Below are 15,725 nucleotides of genomic sequence, written 5' to 3' on the forward strand. Positions count from 1 at the left end.
TGCTGCGACAGATTATTATGTTGCTCATGATGATATTAGTTGTTTTATTATTCATAATTATTAATATACATGTAATTAAACACGTATAAATAAAAAATATCAAACATTTTTATTAATTACAAGATGCTTATATTTTTATGCTTATATGATATTTATTAATATTATTTTTCAATAAATACATATAGTATATAATAATATAATAAATATAAATTAATTACTTAGTTATTAAAATAAAAATATTTACTTGAATTTAAAAATAAAATTTAAAATTTTTTATTACGAAAAAATACTAAAATTTTATACATTAATTTAATAATAATTAAATTAATACTTGTTGGCTATAATTTGTTGAAATTTGATTGTGTTTAAAATATTAGTGAAATATATATATATATATATATATATATATATATATATATATATATATATATATCTTAAATTATTATTTTTTTCGTAAATTTTATATTTTGTACTTATGTCGGACCGGTTCTGCTGGTTTAACCAATAAGTCATCGGTTAAATGCATGAACCAATAAATCAATAGCCTGACTGGTTCGATTTTTGGCTCGGTTTTTATAACTATGGTCCCAACAGAAACATGCAATAACATGGAGGATTTGGGTTACGAACCACATTTGCTCTCATCAATTTTGAGCTTCTCAACTAACCACTTTCATTTAGCATATTTCCACCGGTCTTCGTTTGATTTCACCGGTTCTTGCCAGCTCTCAAGCTTCACGAGTCCTGACAACTAACTGGACTACCTGTGATCCTTTTTACTGATTTATCGGTCGAACCTATGTTACCGGTTTTCATAACTTCGACCCAGGAATCCATAAGTACATGAGACGACATACGGTCCGTGATCAATGGTGCAGTGTGATTGGTTTCCACAACACGCTTTCCATTTAAGATTGCGGTTTAGGGAATCTGGTTTGCCGTTCACAGTTTCGACTTCATTGTTCACGCTTCATCGGTCAACCGTTGCGTTCACGTACTCAGGTTTTCAACCAGCATACCGACATTTACACTAATCAAAGTGACCCTTTCTATTGCCTTCTTTTAACTAACAGTAATAGTCAGAAGTCAACAAAACCTACACCCCACACTAGCCTTATTCATCATTCAGTAATTATAGCGCCAATCAGTGAGGAACCTAGAAAAATTTAGATTTTGGGGCAAAAATAACATACGAAAATAATAAAAATGTTAACGTCAGTATATTTATATATTTAAATATTGAACTATATTATTTAGTCAACACTACAAAATTTTTGTTTGTTTGTGAAAGTTTTTTAGTGGAAGTTATTAAAACCTCCGTAGTATATTTTATTTGTGACAATTTTAAATAATATAATAAAAACTCCCACTATTATAATATTCTTAACCTAATTAATTATTAAAAGCCCAACCCAAACAAATATTAACTTAGCATACCAAAAAAAAAATCAAAAAGAGTTCTAAGAAAGAGAGAGAACGAAAGAGTCTGAAGTTTGAACCCTAAAACAGCGATTCCAGCCACTGCCATTCATCTCCTCGCCGCCGTTGCCGCCATGTCTCCTCCATCAAAGCGTCGCCGGTGGAGTTATGAGGACGAGGTGATCGTGGAGCTTCTCAATTCGTGGAGCTCTCGCTTCTCGGGATAGTAATGCTTTAGATCTTCCGCTTCTGCGTCGTCTTCCACGGCGGATGCTGCCGCTGGTTCTGCTTTTGCTCCAGCGGCTTGAAGTACTCATAGCAGTTTGGGCGCAGACTCGGTGGCACTTGCTGAGTAGATCTGTAAGGCAAGCGAGCGAAAGACTTTGGAAGCTTCGATTGAAGCTGCGATAGTGCGATCAAAGCTATCAAATCTTATGGAACTAATTCTCATGTTGTTCCGAGTCATTGAGTAAAGGGTTTCCATGAACTGAACTAGGATTTGTTCCTACTTTGTAAAGGTTTCCATGAACTGAACTAGGATCTTTATTTGTACGAACTTTTTGACAATTGAGCTTTCAGTCTTATTGAGAAATCAAATTTTGAGGTTTCATGCTCCAAAGAATGTAACAAGAAAAAGGGGAGTATGAATTCCAGCTTAAACTTTACTAGATTTGCTTGATATTGAAAAGTTAAAATGATTTATGCTCCATTTAACATGACTTGCAAATTTGTGGTTGCTTTCTTGAATTGCTCTGGTTTGATTTGGTGATTGTAGAATAGCATGCTTTGTCATCTTTAAAGCAAATTTGGTGCCTACTCCACCAAGTTTGTGTCGGAAGATGACTAAATCATTATGTTCTCCATATCATCTATATTCATGAAATTCTATTATATTCATGTTGTAATGCTGAGGGATAAATCTTTTAATATTAACTCTTTCGCTACTGCTTCTTTTGTTATGTCATTATATTGCTCTGATTGGTTTGTTACATTGTAAATTTTATTTTATTTTTTGAATGAATTATGTTTTGTATTTATTTGGATCTTCATTTTTTTTAGATGTTAGGGGCTGGTGTTAGTCAGGTTGCTGTATGCGCATTCTTCTAATGAATAGGATAATTCCTTTGCTGTTTATCTGTACTACTAAATAATATGAAATTTATTTCTAAAACTACTTTTGCAGGGCCTGCTATGGTGTTTTGAGGTTTGTTATGGAAAATGGCGCCAAGGGATGCGAGGTTTGTTCTTGACAGCATCTGATTTCAGGTTTCTTTGTTGCTATGCTTAGGTTGTGATAACATTTTGATTCTGCGCAGGTCATCGTTAGTGGTAAGTTGAGGGCTCAGCGCGCTAAATCCATGAAGTTCAAGGACGGGTACATGATTTCCTCAGGGCAACCAGTCAAGAACTACATTGATTCTGTTGTAAGACATGTACTCCTTAGGCAGGTTAGTATATACTCTTTTAGACAAGTCTTCCTTTGATTGCATTGATAGTGTATGCATCTTGTTTTTGTTATGAAGGGATTTGGATAAGAAATGTTGCAGATGAGTAACTTCACAAAGCTTTCATGAAGTACAAGTTTTTCTTTTGTTCTTTTCTTTTGTTTTTTGCTTCAAGTCTTCATTTTTTTTTGGTTTTGCTATGTATTATTTCAGGCATATACGAGCGAGTAACTATTTGCTGTGTATTATTTCAGGTATAGCTTGGTGGCGAGGATGTTTACGACAAAAAGGTTCATTATATTCTTGCATTACGACAAAAATTGTTCTTTGGTTCATTTGGTTCAAACATCCTTAAATTATTTATTCTTGCATTACGCTTTTAACCCATCCCTTTAAACCATAATACCCCATGCCCCACAGTCATCCAAGGCCTCATATGGAATTCATTCTATCCAGGCCTAATCCTTGCAAAAGCATGCGCATCTCCATCTTTCCAAATGGAACCATCACCTTTTCAGCATGAGTAAGTCGGTTCTATGGTAGCTTCTCTAGACACCGTTCTGCACACCATCAAAAGTTGCTCCCCTTTTGCATTGCTTAAGGACACCTGTCATCACCAGATTACTCCAATGAGAATATCTATATTATAAAATCTGTACATTATAATTTTTCATATGTTTTTCTAAAGATTTAAGCCAATTACTAAACATTTATAAGGAGTTATATATTTCACACCATTTAGTAAATTAATGACGATAAAAATAAATGAGATAGAATTAAGAGAAAGTAAAAACGACGATATATTTTAATTCGGTCTAACCTCTTCGACTACTTCCAGTCCTTCCATTAAGGTGTCGAAATTTTTTACTGTCATTAAGCTTCAAGAGTATTTAATAAATCATTACAATAATGGACACTTGATTTATACTTCATAGTATATGATCACTATTCCTATATTAAGCTATTTTACTTAAAGAATCATTCTCTAAGAACTTGAAGAAATATCAACTTCAAGTATTTTGTCTTAAGTGCTTAATAAAAATCTTTGGCATACTTACCAAATCTAGTGTATAACAAGTCTCTCTTTTGAAGAATTACACTCCAAATTTTTCAACAAAAAGAACTACAAAACTCTCCTTTCACAATGGAATTGAAACAAAATGTATAAAAACTCTCAAGAAAAGTGAATGAATACAATTGAAACTCTATGAATCAAACTTTGAGTATCTCTTAAATTTATGCAAAAATCACTTTGAAATATATAGAAATTGATCTGAATTCTCAAAAATGCTTAGAATTAATGTTGTGTATCAAATGAGACTTCAATATCTCTCTTTATAACAATGCCCAACCTTAGAATATTGAAAATTAAGTGAAATAAACGTGAAATTATTTTGCCAAAACTAGTCGTTTAAACTTTTGAACACTTGTAAATCGATTTACTTCTAGTCATTATGTAAAATATTTGAATTTTCAAATGTATTAACTAATTTTCTCAATGAGTAAATTGATTTTCTGTCTTCAAAGAAATGAACTTTTGAAAAGCTCTCAAACAACCGATTTTCATAAGTGTAAATCGATTTCCTTGTATAGAAAAAGAAGAATTCAATTCTATTTCAATGTAGTAAATCGATTTCCTGAAGAAGTAAATCAATTTTTTTAGATAAAAGCTACTCAAAAAGCGTTAACACACATCTCTAATCAATTAGGCTTAGTTTCTAGTTGATTTAGGTTTTATGTCTTAGCAAATTATAGATTTCAAAGTCATATATAATAACATTTTGTGTTAAGTGTATTGAGAGAGCTCATGACAGAGCACATATACTCAGCCAAAGTTAGTTACTTATTATCCAATTAGTTCAGTCAGTTACAGATAAGTAAGTTAGTTACAATTAGAAGGACCTAGAACCTCGACTCTTTTCTCTCTAGAATCTCCCATCCTTTTCTATATATAAATAGCTGTACACTATACCAATTTAGCTTTTCAGTTGAATACACAATAATAGTACTTCTCTCATGGATCTCATTGCACTTCTTCTCTCTAATTTTCTCTGATTTACTCTGTTTCTTTGTTTGTCAATCATTGGAGTTTGATACCTCACATGGTATCAGAGCTCAATCAACGATCCTTGGATTCCACTGCATCAGTACCACAAGCTCTGACGAGCTTCCTCAATCAGAACCTATTTGCTGCCTTTACAGCAATCAAGGTCAATGAGAACAAGTACAAGACATGGAAGAAACAAGCATTAGCGTGCATCAAAGTTAATAAGCTTCAGAATCACCTTGATCCAAAGAAAATCCCTGCAAAGTTTAGCTTAGAATCAAACATAAACAAAGGTATCGAAGCTTAGGAATACATAGATTGGAAAGTACAAGATCAGTACCTTGTGGCCTAGTTAATTGCAATAATGGAGTCAAACTTTGTCAATCAAGTGATAGAATATGATTATGCACATCAGATCTGAACACACTAAGCGAATACTTTAAAACTAGAGTTAAATAAAGGATCAAGCAGCTTAAGACACAGCTAAAAGCATTCAAGAGGCACGTATCTACAATTGCAAAATACATGTCTAAGATCAATCAAGTTGCAGACGCACTCAATGAACTTGGAGCTCCTCTGAGCAAAGAAGAGTACATTGAAGTTACATTGGGAGGATTCAGTGAAGAATACAACGCCTTCATCACCATGGCAACATCAAGAATTGACCGCATGACAGAAAGTGAGTTTGAATCGTAACTACTAACTCAAGAAGAATTAATTGACATGTTTAGAAGAGTAGATCTAGGACCAATTCAGGCAAACCTAGCTCAGAATACAGAAGCTTAAGAGAGAACACAAGGAAGAGGATTTGACAGCCACAACAATTATCGAGGAGGATTCAGAGGTTCAAGGGGTAGAGGATACTTCAAAGGCTCAGGAAGATCGTCTTGGTGGCACAGAAGCAGACCTCAATGCCAGCTTTGTGAGAAGATTAGACACACAGTAGTGCAGTGCTATCACAGATTCAACCAAGACTTTGTAAGCCCACAGATGCAGTCTCTCAATCCACCGCAACCTCCATCAGCAGCATTTTAAAATGGCACTGGTGCTTAAAACTCTCATCAAAAGCTACAAGAAGTAATGACGCAATCTCCTTAACCACAGGCCTTCCTTGCTATTCCCTTAGCATTTCCAGACACAGCCTGGTATTCAGATTCAGGTGCATCTCACCATATCACGTATGATTAGAGGAACCTCATCACAGGATTTGATTATGACGACACAGAATAAGTGTATGGAGGTAATGGTTAAGGTATGAAAATTAAACACATTGAAAACTCATTCATGCATGCATCACTTTCACAAAAACCTTTCAAGTTACAAAACCTCTTACATGTGCCTACTATATCCAAAAACTTGTGAATGTAGCCAAGTTTACCTTAGATAATTATGTATTTTTTTAGTTCTGGCCTTACTTGTGCAATGTTAAATGCCAGATAACCAAGCAGGTCCTCTTTCGAGGAATTCTTAAAAATGGACTTTACAGGTTTGAAGGGATCTATATTGGACCAAGAATAAAGCATATGGCTACAGATTCAACCTGTTTCTACAAACACCATTGAAAATCAAAAGTATTTCCACACTCAACCTGGAAAGAAGCATGTTCAACCCTCTGCCAATACTAACTCAGTGTTGAGCAATAATAGTTAAGCTATTATTTCTTCAAATACACCAAGCCTAGCTGCCACAATTCCATCCCAAACCATTAAAACACTTCCACACCTAGACAATGGTGCTACTACCAATTGTACTACAGTCATTGCTGCTACAACTTTGATCACTTCAGTAGATAGTCCCTCAAATGTACAAAGACATACTAATAGTGCAATTGTGAATAAAAATATTGTTAGAGTAGCGGCTAACAAAAATGTTAAAAGTGCAATTTTGAATAAAGAATTGAATCATTATGAGCCTGTAATTACTTCTATCAATTTTCAGCCACAGAGTTTATATATAGCTCTTTGCCTCAATGTCAAAATCTAAAACTAGTCCAATTGTGAATGCCACTATTAATGTCGTATGCAAAAGAGTCAGTGACGCAAGCCAATTACGGCATAGAAAGCTAGGACACCCATCTGATATGGTGGTCACCATAGTTATGAACCAATGTAATGCTCAAAATGCTGATGAAACAGTAAATAAAACCAGTTATGATCCCTCTTTATGCCATGCTTGCTGCATAAGTAAAATTCATCAATTGTCCTGCCCTAATTCTTTTACTAACTATGCACCTTTAGATCTTGTATTGTTTGACATTTGGGAGGCCAGCACCCTTGTACAACAGATCCGATTTCAGGTTTTACATATGTTTCATTGATGCAAGCACAAGATACACTCACACATACCTACTCCAAACCAAGAGCCAAGCGTTTGAAGCGTTATAGCAATACAAGACTACAATTGAGCTTAAAACTGGCTTGACAATCAAAGTCATACAAACTGACAATGGTGGAGAGTAATGTCTTCAGCATTCACACAGTTCCTAACAGCTAATGGCATCCAACATAGACTTACATGTCCCTACACACACCAACAAAATGGCCTGGTAGAAAGAAAGCACAGGCATATAACAGAAACTTCTTTTTCACTATTAGCCCAAGCCAACCTATCTCTAAGCTTCTGGGATCACTCAACCCTTATGGTTACCTACCTCATCAATAGATTACCCACCCAAACTCTAAGCAACAAATCACCCCTCGAGGCCCTCACCAATACCAAGCTAGGATATACCATCCTAAAGCCCTTTGGTTGCACCTACTATCCACTCCTAAGACCTTACAACTCACACAAATTTGACCATAGATCTCAAAAGGCCATTTCCATTAGCTATGCACCTAACCACAGAGGTTACAATGCCTTCTTCCGAATGGTAAAGAAATTATCTCACAAAATGTGCTATTCAATGAGTATGAATTCCCTTACAACCAATTGTTTAATCTCTCGGCCGCTCAATCCAACCCCCCAGCTCAAATCCACTCATCCCATTCAGCCCCACCATTGCTCCCAAATCTCTCCATCAACCCCAGCCCAACCTATACTCTTCTTGCCATAATAACTCCTCCTTTCCCCACCTCAACCCCTCCACTAGTTCAAGGCACTGCACTATTCCCCATTGCATCTATGTTGCCACAGCCAACCCTACCTGCTCCCCCTTCCCCTGCCCCTCCCAGTCCTTCCACCCACACCACCTAGCATGTATTGTATCAGTTGAATGATACTTCCAATGTCTTTAATCACATAGCTGACTCATTAGCTGCTTTACTTTATTTTATGTATGTTAATCATGATTCTACTACTACTGCTACTAATTCCTCTTTTCATGATGCTTCCCTAGCTGCAGGTGCTCCCTCATAGGTGCGAATTGATGTTGTCCTCCCTACACCTCCAGCAGCCTCTGCGGATTAGCATCCCATGCAGATAAGAAGTAAGTCAGAGATCTTCAAGCCCAAGGCACATGCAGTAGTATTGCAAGGAATTGATGATGAGCTCTCTCAGACCATCTCCTAAACATAGGAGCAAGCCTTAACCAGTGAACACTAGAAGAAAGCCATGCTAGAGGAGTATGAGGCACTCATGAAGAACCAAACCTGGGAGCTAGTGCCAAAACCCCTTTCTGGCATAGCCCATGTAATCGGCAACAAGTGGGTCTTTAGAATAAAAAAGCACCCAAATGGTACGTTCCAAAAATATAAAGCACGCTTGGTGACCAAAAGGTTCTGATGCATGAGCATCTTTCTTATATTTCCTAGTGAATTTGTATTTAAATTGTTAAGTTTAATCAAGAATTAGTTATTTTTTAGCCACTATGGATGCTACTTTGAGTCTCGTGCAATTTTGTTTATTTTAGGTAGCATTTGGTTGGATTTGATGGAGAGGAAGCATGCACAAATAGAAGGAGATCAAAAATTAAAGAAGATGATCAGCGAGGAGTGACGCGTGCACGTACCTGACGTGTGCTCGTGATTTGAAGATTTGTGCAGCGACGCATGCGCGTACCTGACGCGTACGCGTGACACGCAGAATAGACCATCGACGCGTGCGCGTGACTGACACGTACGCGTGACATGCGCCACGTGCAGAAAAACAGAAAATGTTGGGGGTGATTTCTGGGCCCCATTTTGGCACTCAAGTAAGGCGCATCTCTCTACCAAGTTAGGCGCAGATCCAGTGAAGTCAAGTGGTTCCCACATTACAAGGCGTGGTTTATTTAATTGATTCTGATTCAAATTTGAATTTAAAAAGAGGAAAATATATTATCTTAATTTTGGATATTAGATTTTAAATTAATTAGGATTAGATATAAAAAGGAAAAACTTTTCTTCTTTATAGGGATTCTATTAGGGAATTCTATACCAATTAACATTCTGTATTCCACAGTTTACCTGAATCCTAGTTTTTTCTCTGAGTCATGAGCAACTAAACCTCCATTGTTAAGGTTAGGAGCTCTGTCTATTGTATGGATTGATATTATTATTTTTCTATTTTAAATTCATGTTTGGGTTTATATTTCAATAATTGTTTTTGTTCTTTATTTTATGAATTTGGGTGGAACGGAAGTATGACCCATGTTCTAATTGAGTTCTTGTATAACTTGGAAAAGTTCTTTAATTGAACAACAGCTTAAAAACATATTATCCTGAATTTCTAATTGTTTGTATTTAACGGGATACGTGACATATAATTCCCTTATTTTTGGATAATTAGGATTCTTGTGGCATATAAACTGGAATTTGATCATCACCCTCTAATTGGAATTAATTGACCAAGGAATTGGCAGTTGATGAATTTTGGAGGAGATTAGAAAGGTCTAAGAAATTAGGGTCTAGTCACAAATAGTTTGCCATGAATTAAATCTTGCATGATTAAACTAGTTAATAAGAAAAGTTAATCAAAAAAATAGATAACTCTGAAGCCTTAACTGTTTTCTCCCATATTTTATTTTCAACTTAATTACTTGCGTGCCTGCCTTATGATATTTTGAAGTCACTTCTTAACCCTTTTGAACATCTCAAAACCATTTTCTACTTGCCTAACTAAGTAAATCATTTAACCATTGTTGCTTAGTCCATCAATCCTCATGGGATCGACCCTCACTCACCTGATGTATTACTTGGTATGACCCGGTGCACTTGCCGGTTAGTTTGTGGGTTATAAATCCCGCACCAGGTTCCACCAAAAAGAGGGCATCAACTTTGATCAAGTGTTCAGCCTTGTAATTCGAACTCCCACTGTCAGAGTGATGTTGAGTGTGGCAATCGCTAAGGGATGGAAGATACGTGACGAACAGATTTCTGCTAGTAAAGAATTTCATAGAAATAATCACGTTGTAAGTATAGCTTCTAAACTAACAAAAATCCTTTCGTGCAAAAGTTTTGGTTGTCACTTAAGCAAACCCAATAAAATTTATAACCGAAGTATTTAAACCTCGAGTCGTCTCTCAAGGAATTGTAGGGAAGTATGATTTATTATTGGTTATGGAAAAAGGTATATTTTTGGGTTTTTGAAATAGGGAACAAGTAATTTAAATGGCAAGGAAGTAAATTAATTATCATGACCACCAGTGCAAGGTATAAGAATTGGAAATTCCATCCTAGTTATCCTTATCATGTGAGATGAGAATTGGATTTTGCTCCCACTTAGTTAACCCTTACTAAATAAAGGAAAGTCAAGTGGACTAATCAACTTGATTCCTTAAGTCCTAGTCAACTCCTATGGAAAGACTAGCTTTAGAGGGATTCAAATCAATCAGCGATTTCCAATTTTCAATCAGCAGCTGAGTTTGACAACTTAAGTGTCACCAATTACTTAACCAAAGCAAAGGGGAAAAATATAAATTAAATTAAAAGCATTAATAACATAACTTTAAAGAAAGCAATCTTTAGATCTGAAATACCTCAATTTATATTAAATAAGAAAATCAATTCTAACATGGAAAGTTCATAAGCCAAATTGAAAAGATAAATAACAATTAAAGTAATAGAATAAATAAAGTAGAAAATAAATTAAAGGAACATTGAACCTGGAATGAAGAGAAGTAGCCTAATTATAATAGAAATCCGGAATCCTAATCCTAATCCTAAATCCTAAGAGAGAGGAGAGAGCCTCTCTCTCTAAAAGCTACATCTAAAAACCTAAAATTCTGAATTATGAATGTTGTATTCTGTTGTATTGAGTCTCTACATGTTCCCTGGCTTTATTCTGTGTTTTTGGACCAAAAACTGGGTCAAAATGCGATCCAAAATTGCCCTCAGCGATTTCTGTTAATTCTGCAGATCGCGCTTGTCACGCGTACGCGTCGTTTGACGATTTTTCTCTCCACGCGTGTGCGTCAGGCACGCGTTCGCGTCATTTGCGCGAACTCCAATCCATGCGTACGCATCAAGCACGCGCACGCATCGCTGTAATTTTGTCCAAATCGCGCGCACGCGTCAGCCATGCATGCGCGTTGCTGTTCGCTGGTTTGTCTCCTTTATTTCTTGTGCTCCTTCCCTTTTTGCAAGCTTCCTTTCCATCCTCTAAGCCATTCCTGCCCTATAAAGCCTGAAACACTTAACACACATATCAAGGCACCGACTGGTAATAAGAGAGGATTAAACATAGCAAATTTAAAGCCCAAAGAAGCATGTTTTCAATCATAGCACAAAATTCAGAAGGAAAAAACAAAACCATGAAAATAGTATGAATAAGTGGGTAAAGAGTTGATAAAATCCACTCAATTGAGCACAAGATAAACCATGAAATAGTGGTTTATCAACCTCCCCACACTTAAACATTAGTATGTCCTCATGCTTAGCTTAAGGAGATAAAATAAATGAGTAGGGAAAAGCAATACTCATGCAATGCAATCTATGAATGTGAATGCAACTACATGCTAAGACGTTTCTATCTACTTGGTTAAAAGCAAACAAGTTCTCCAAGACAAATACAAACCAAATTCCACTAATTCAAATCGTACAATAAAAAATAAGTAAACTTGTAAGAAGATAGCTCATGAAAGCAGGGAACATAGAATCAAGCACTGAACCCTTATTGGTAGTGTATATCACTCTAACTCTCAAGTGTCTAGGGTCAATCACTCTACTCTTCTCTAGTCATGCTTTCTCAACCTTGTTCTTCATATAACCAATCAACAAATATTTAGCATATCAATGCAAACATCATGAGGTCTTTTCAGGGTTGTAATGGAGCTGAGGTAAAGGTAAGGATACATGTATGGCCAAGTGAGCTATAATATGAATCTTTGACTAACCTAAGGTCTTACCTAACACACACACATACTCTATGTAATTCTAAAAATCACACCTAGCCACCCATAATTCCCACTTTTGTATCACATACTCATGTACCAAATTTTTTGATATTTCTTTACTTTTATCACATGTGCATTGATCTTTCTATTAAAGCTTAACATTTAGGATATTTTTGTCCCCTTATTTATTTACTTATTTATTGAATATTTTTGGATTTTTTTTAAATAGAGAAATAAACATAACTTATCAATGCACATGGATTTTCCATTATTTAATTATTTTGGTTTTTCATGAGTAGGTTCCCAAATTTCCAATATTCAAATAAATTAGAAACATGATACATTTTCTTATTAACCCATATTCCCACAGTTTCTCCACACTTAGTTGATGCACAATCTCTATCTTAAGCTAGCTAAAGATTCAATTTGGGATAATTAATTTGTTTTTTTGCTTAAGGCTAGTGATGTGGTAAAATATTAAATAAATGGGGATAAAAGACTCAAAGTGGCTAACAAAGGTAAATGAAAGGGTAGGATTTGTGGGGTGATGAGCGGATAATTTGTACGCTTTTTGGCATTGTTTTTAGTATGCTTTTAGTATGATTTAGTTAGTTTTTAGTATATTTTTATTAGTTTTTAGTTAAAATTCACTTTTCTGGACTTTACTATGAGTTTGTGTGTTTTTCTGTGATTTCAGGTATTTTCTGGCTGAAATTGAGGGATCTGAGCAAAAATCTGATTTAGAGGCTGAAAAGGACTGCAGATGCTGTTGGATTCTGACCTCCCTGCACTTGAAGTGGATTTTCTAGAGCTACAAAAGCCCAATTGGCGCGCTCTCAACGGCATTGGAAATTAGACATCCTGGGCTTTCCAGCAATGTATAATAGTCCATACTTTGCCCGAGATTTGATGGCCCAAACCGGCGTTACAAATCAGCCTCAGAACTTCCAGCGTTTAACGCTGGAACTGGCATAAAACTTGGAGTTAAACGCCCAAACTGGCATGAAAGCTGGCGTTTAACTCCAGAAAAGATCTCTACACATGGAAGCTTCAATGCTCAGCCCAAGCACACACCAAGTGGGCCCGGAAGTGGATTTTTCTGTCATTTACTCATTTCTGTAAACCTTAGGTTACTAGTTCACTATTAATAGGATCTTTTGAGATTGTAACTGTACCTCATGACACTTTACACGTTTCTTTGTGTACATTCCATGGCATGAGTCTCTAAACCCCATGGTTGGGGGTGAGGAGCTCTGCTGTGTCTTGATGGATTAATGCAATTACTACTGTTTCTCATTCAATCATGCTTGCTTCCATTCTAAGATATTACTTGTTCTTAAACTGGATGAATGTGATGATCCGTGACACTCATCATCATTCTCAACTATGAACGTGTGCCTGACAACCACCTCCATTCTACCTTAGATTAAGTAGATATCTCTTGGATTCTTTAACCGGAATCTTCGTGGTATAAGCTAGAACTGATGGCGGCATTCAAGAGAATCCGGAAGGTCTAAACCTTGTCTGTGGTATTCTGAGTAGGATTCAATGATTGAATGACTGTGACGAGCTTCAAACTCCTGAAGGCGGGGCGTTAGTGACAGACGCAAAAGAATCACTGGATTCTATTCCGGCCTGATTGAGAACCGACAGATGGATAGCCGTGCCGTGACAGGGTGCGTTGAACATTTCCAATGAGAGGATGGGAGGTAGCCATTGACAATGGTGAAACCCTACATACAGCTTGCCATGGAAGGAGCCTTGCGTGTTTGAAGAAGAAGACAGTAGGAAAGCAGAGATTCAGAAGATGGAGCATCTCCAAAACCTCAACCTGTTCCCCATTACTGCAAAACAAGTACTTATTTCATGTTCTTTTGCTTTTCACAATCAATCCTGATAATTTCTGATATCCTGACTAAGATTTACAAGATAACCATAGCTTGCTTCAAGCCGACAATCTCCGTGGGATCGACCCTTACTCACGTAAGGTATTACTTGGACGACCCAGTGCACTTGCTGGTTAGTTGTGCGGGATTGCAAAAGTGTGATTGCAATTTCGTGCACCAAGTTTTTGGCGCCGTTGCCGGGGATTGTTCGAGTTTGGACAACTGACGGCTTATCTTGTTGCTTAGATTAGGAATGTTTTATTTTTGTTGGTTTAGAGTCTTTTATTTGAGTCTAGTTTCATATTTTAAGTTTGGTGTCAATTGCATGCCTTTGTTCTCTTTTAATTTTTCGAATTTGCATGTTTTTAGTCCTTTTTGATCCTTAAAAATTCTAAGTTTGGTGTCCTCTTTGTGTTTTTCCTTTAAAATTTTCGAAAAATTGTGTTTGATTTTCTAAAAATTTTAAGTTTGGTGTCATTTTGTTGTTTTTCTCTCTCTTCATTTCAAAAATCAAATCTTTTTCATAAAAATTTTTCAATCATATCTTTCTAATTGCTAATCTCAAAATCTTTTTAATTAACTAATTGATTCAGTTTTCAATTTGCTTTGATCTTATTTTCTTTTAATTTTCGAAATTTTTTTATTTTTATTTTATTTTCCTTTTGTTTTATTTTATTTTATTTTTTTTTCGATTAATTCAAAAAAAAAAAAAACAAAATTTATCTATTTGCAATCCATATCATTTCCCTTTATCCATTATGGACCTAAGTGGGATTGATCAGTCCAGAAGGACTCTGGGGTCATATGCTAACCACCCCATTACATCTGCATATGGGAGTAGCATCTGTACACCTCCCATCAAAGCAAGGAGCTTTGAGCTAAATCCTCAACTCATTATCATAGTACAGCAAAATTGCCAATATTCCGGTCTTCCACAGGATGAACCTACTGAGTTTCTGGCACAGTTCTTACAAATTACTGACACAGTACATGATAAAGAGGTGGATCAGGATGTCTACAGACTATTACTGTTTCCATTTGCTGTAAAAGATCAAGCTAAAAGGTGGTTGAATAACCAACCTACAGTAAGCATAAAGACATGGAAACAGTTATCAGACAAATTCCTGAATCATTTTTACCCTCCAAAGAGGATGACACAGCTAAGGCTGGACATCCAAGGCTTTAAACAAGAGGATAATGAATCCCTTTATAATGCCTGGGAGAGGTATAGAGGTATGCTAAGAAAATGCCCCTCTGAAATGTTTTCAGAGTGGGTACAGTTAGACATCTTCTACTATGGGCTTACAGAAAAAGCTCAGATGTCTTTAGACCACTCAGCTGGTGGATCTATACACATGAGGAAGACAATTGAAGAGGCTCAAGAACTTATAGACACTGTTGCCAGAAACCAATATTTGTACTCTAGCAATGAGTTCTCTCCAAAAGAGAAAGTCATGGCAGTAGCCACTGACCCTAATCCTCAAGAACAGATGATTGAGCTTAATCAACAATTGCTCCTGATGACAGAACAGTTAGCAGAATTTAAAGAGATGCTCCATGAAACTAAAGTTGCTAACAAAAACCTGGAACTGCAGTTGAATCAAGCAAAACAGCAGATATCTAAACAGATAACAGAAGAATGTCAAGCAGTTCAACTGAGGAGTGGGAAGACATTGAAT

The 15,725-nt window shown here is 36.1% G+C and overlaps 1 protein-coding gene across 16 annotated transcripts; it reads left to right on the forward strand.

The window, feature by feature from the left end:
- Positions 1 to 1,419: 1,419 nt before the first annotated feature.
- Positions 1,420 to 13,374, forward strand: LOC130933070 (40S ribosomal protein S3-2-like). Of its 16 annotated transcripts, XR_009067600.1 has the most exons (6): positions 1,420 to 2,657; positions 2,736 to 2,867; positions 2,943 to 2,994; positions 3,119 to 3,154; positions 3,321 to 3,387; positions 8,246 to 9,417. XR_009067600.1 is itself a non-coding variant. In XM_057862577.1 (5 exons), the coding sequence occupies exons 1-4, from the start codon at positions 1,690 to 1,692 to the stop codon at positions 3,122 to 3,124; spliced, it is 288 nt and encodes a 95-aa protein (XP_057718560.1). In that variant the 5' UTR covers positions 1,420 to 1,689; the 3' UTR covers positions 3,125 to 3,154; positions 12,858 to 13,374. The 16 variants fall into 16 exon arrangements, 7 of the variants coding, with proteins under 7 accessions (XP_057718560.1, XP_057718559.1, XP_057718557.1 ...); XR_009067602.1 differs by lacking the exon at positions 3,321 to 3,387; XR_009067601.1 differs by lacking the exon at positions 3,321 to 3,387 and having other exon boundaries at positions 8,252 to 9,417.
- Positions 13,375 to 15,725: the final 2,351 nt, after the last annotated feature.

The sequence above is a fragment of the Arachis stenosperma genome, chromosome 6 (genome assembly GCF_014773155.1).
Source record: "Arachis stenosperma cultivar V10309 chromosome 6, arast.V10309.gnm1.PFL2, whole genome shotgun sequence".
Lineage (NCBI taxonomy): Eukaryota > Viridiplantae > Streptophyta > Magnoliopsida > Fabales > Fabaceae > Arachis > Arachis stenosperma.

What these genes read in the sequence shown, in the direction of transcription:
- LOC130933070 (XM_057862571.1), top strand. Translation starts at nt 1,690, where the DNA reads ATGCTGCCGCTGGTTCTGCTTTTGCTCCAGCGGCTTGAAGTACTCATA. An exon ending in TTGCTGAGTAGATCTGTAAG is followed by an intron (nt 1,785 to 2,602) that starts GCAAGCGAGCGA and finishes CTACTTTTGCAG; the next exon opens with GGCCTGCTATGGTGTTTTGA. An exon ending in ATGGCGCCAAGGGATGCGAG is followed by an intron (nt 2,658 to 2,735) that starts GTTTGTTCTTGA and finishes GATTCTGCGCAG; the next exon opens with GTCATCGTTAGTGGTAAGTT.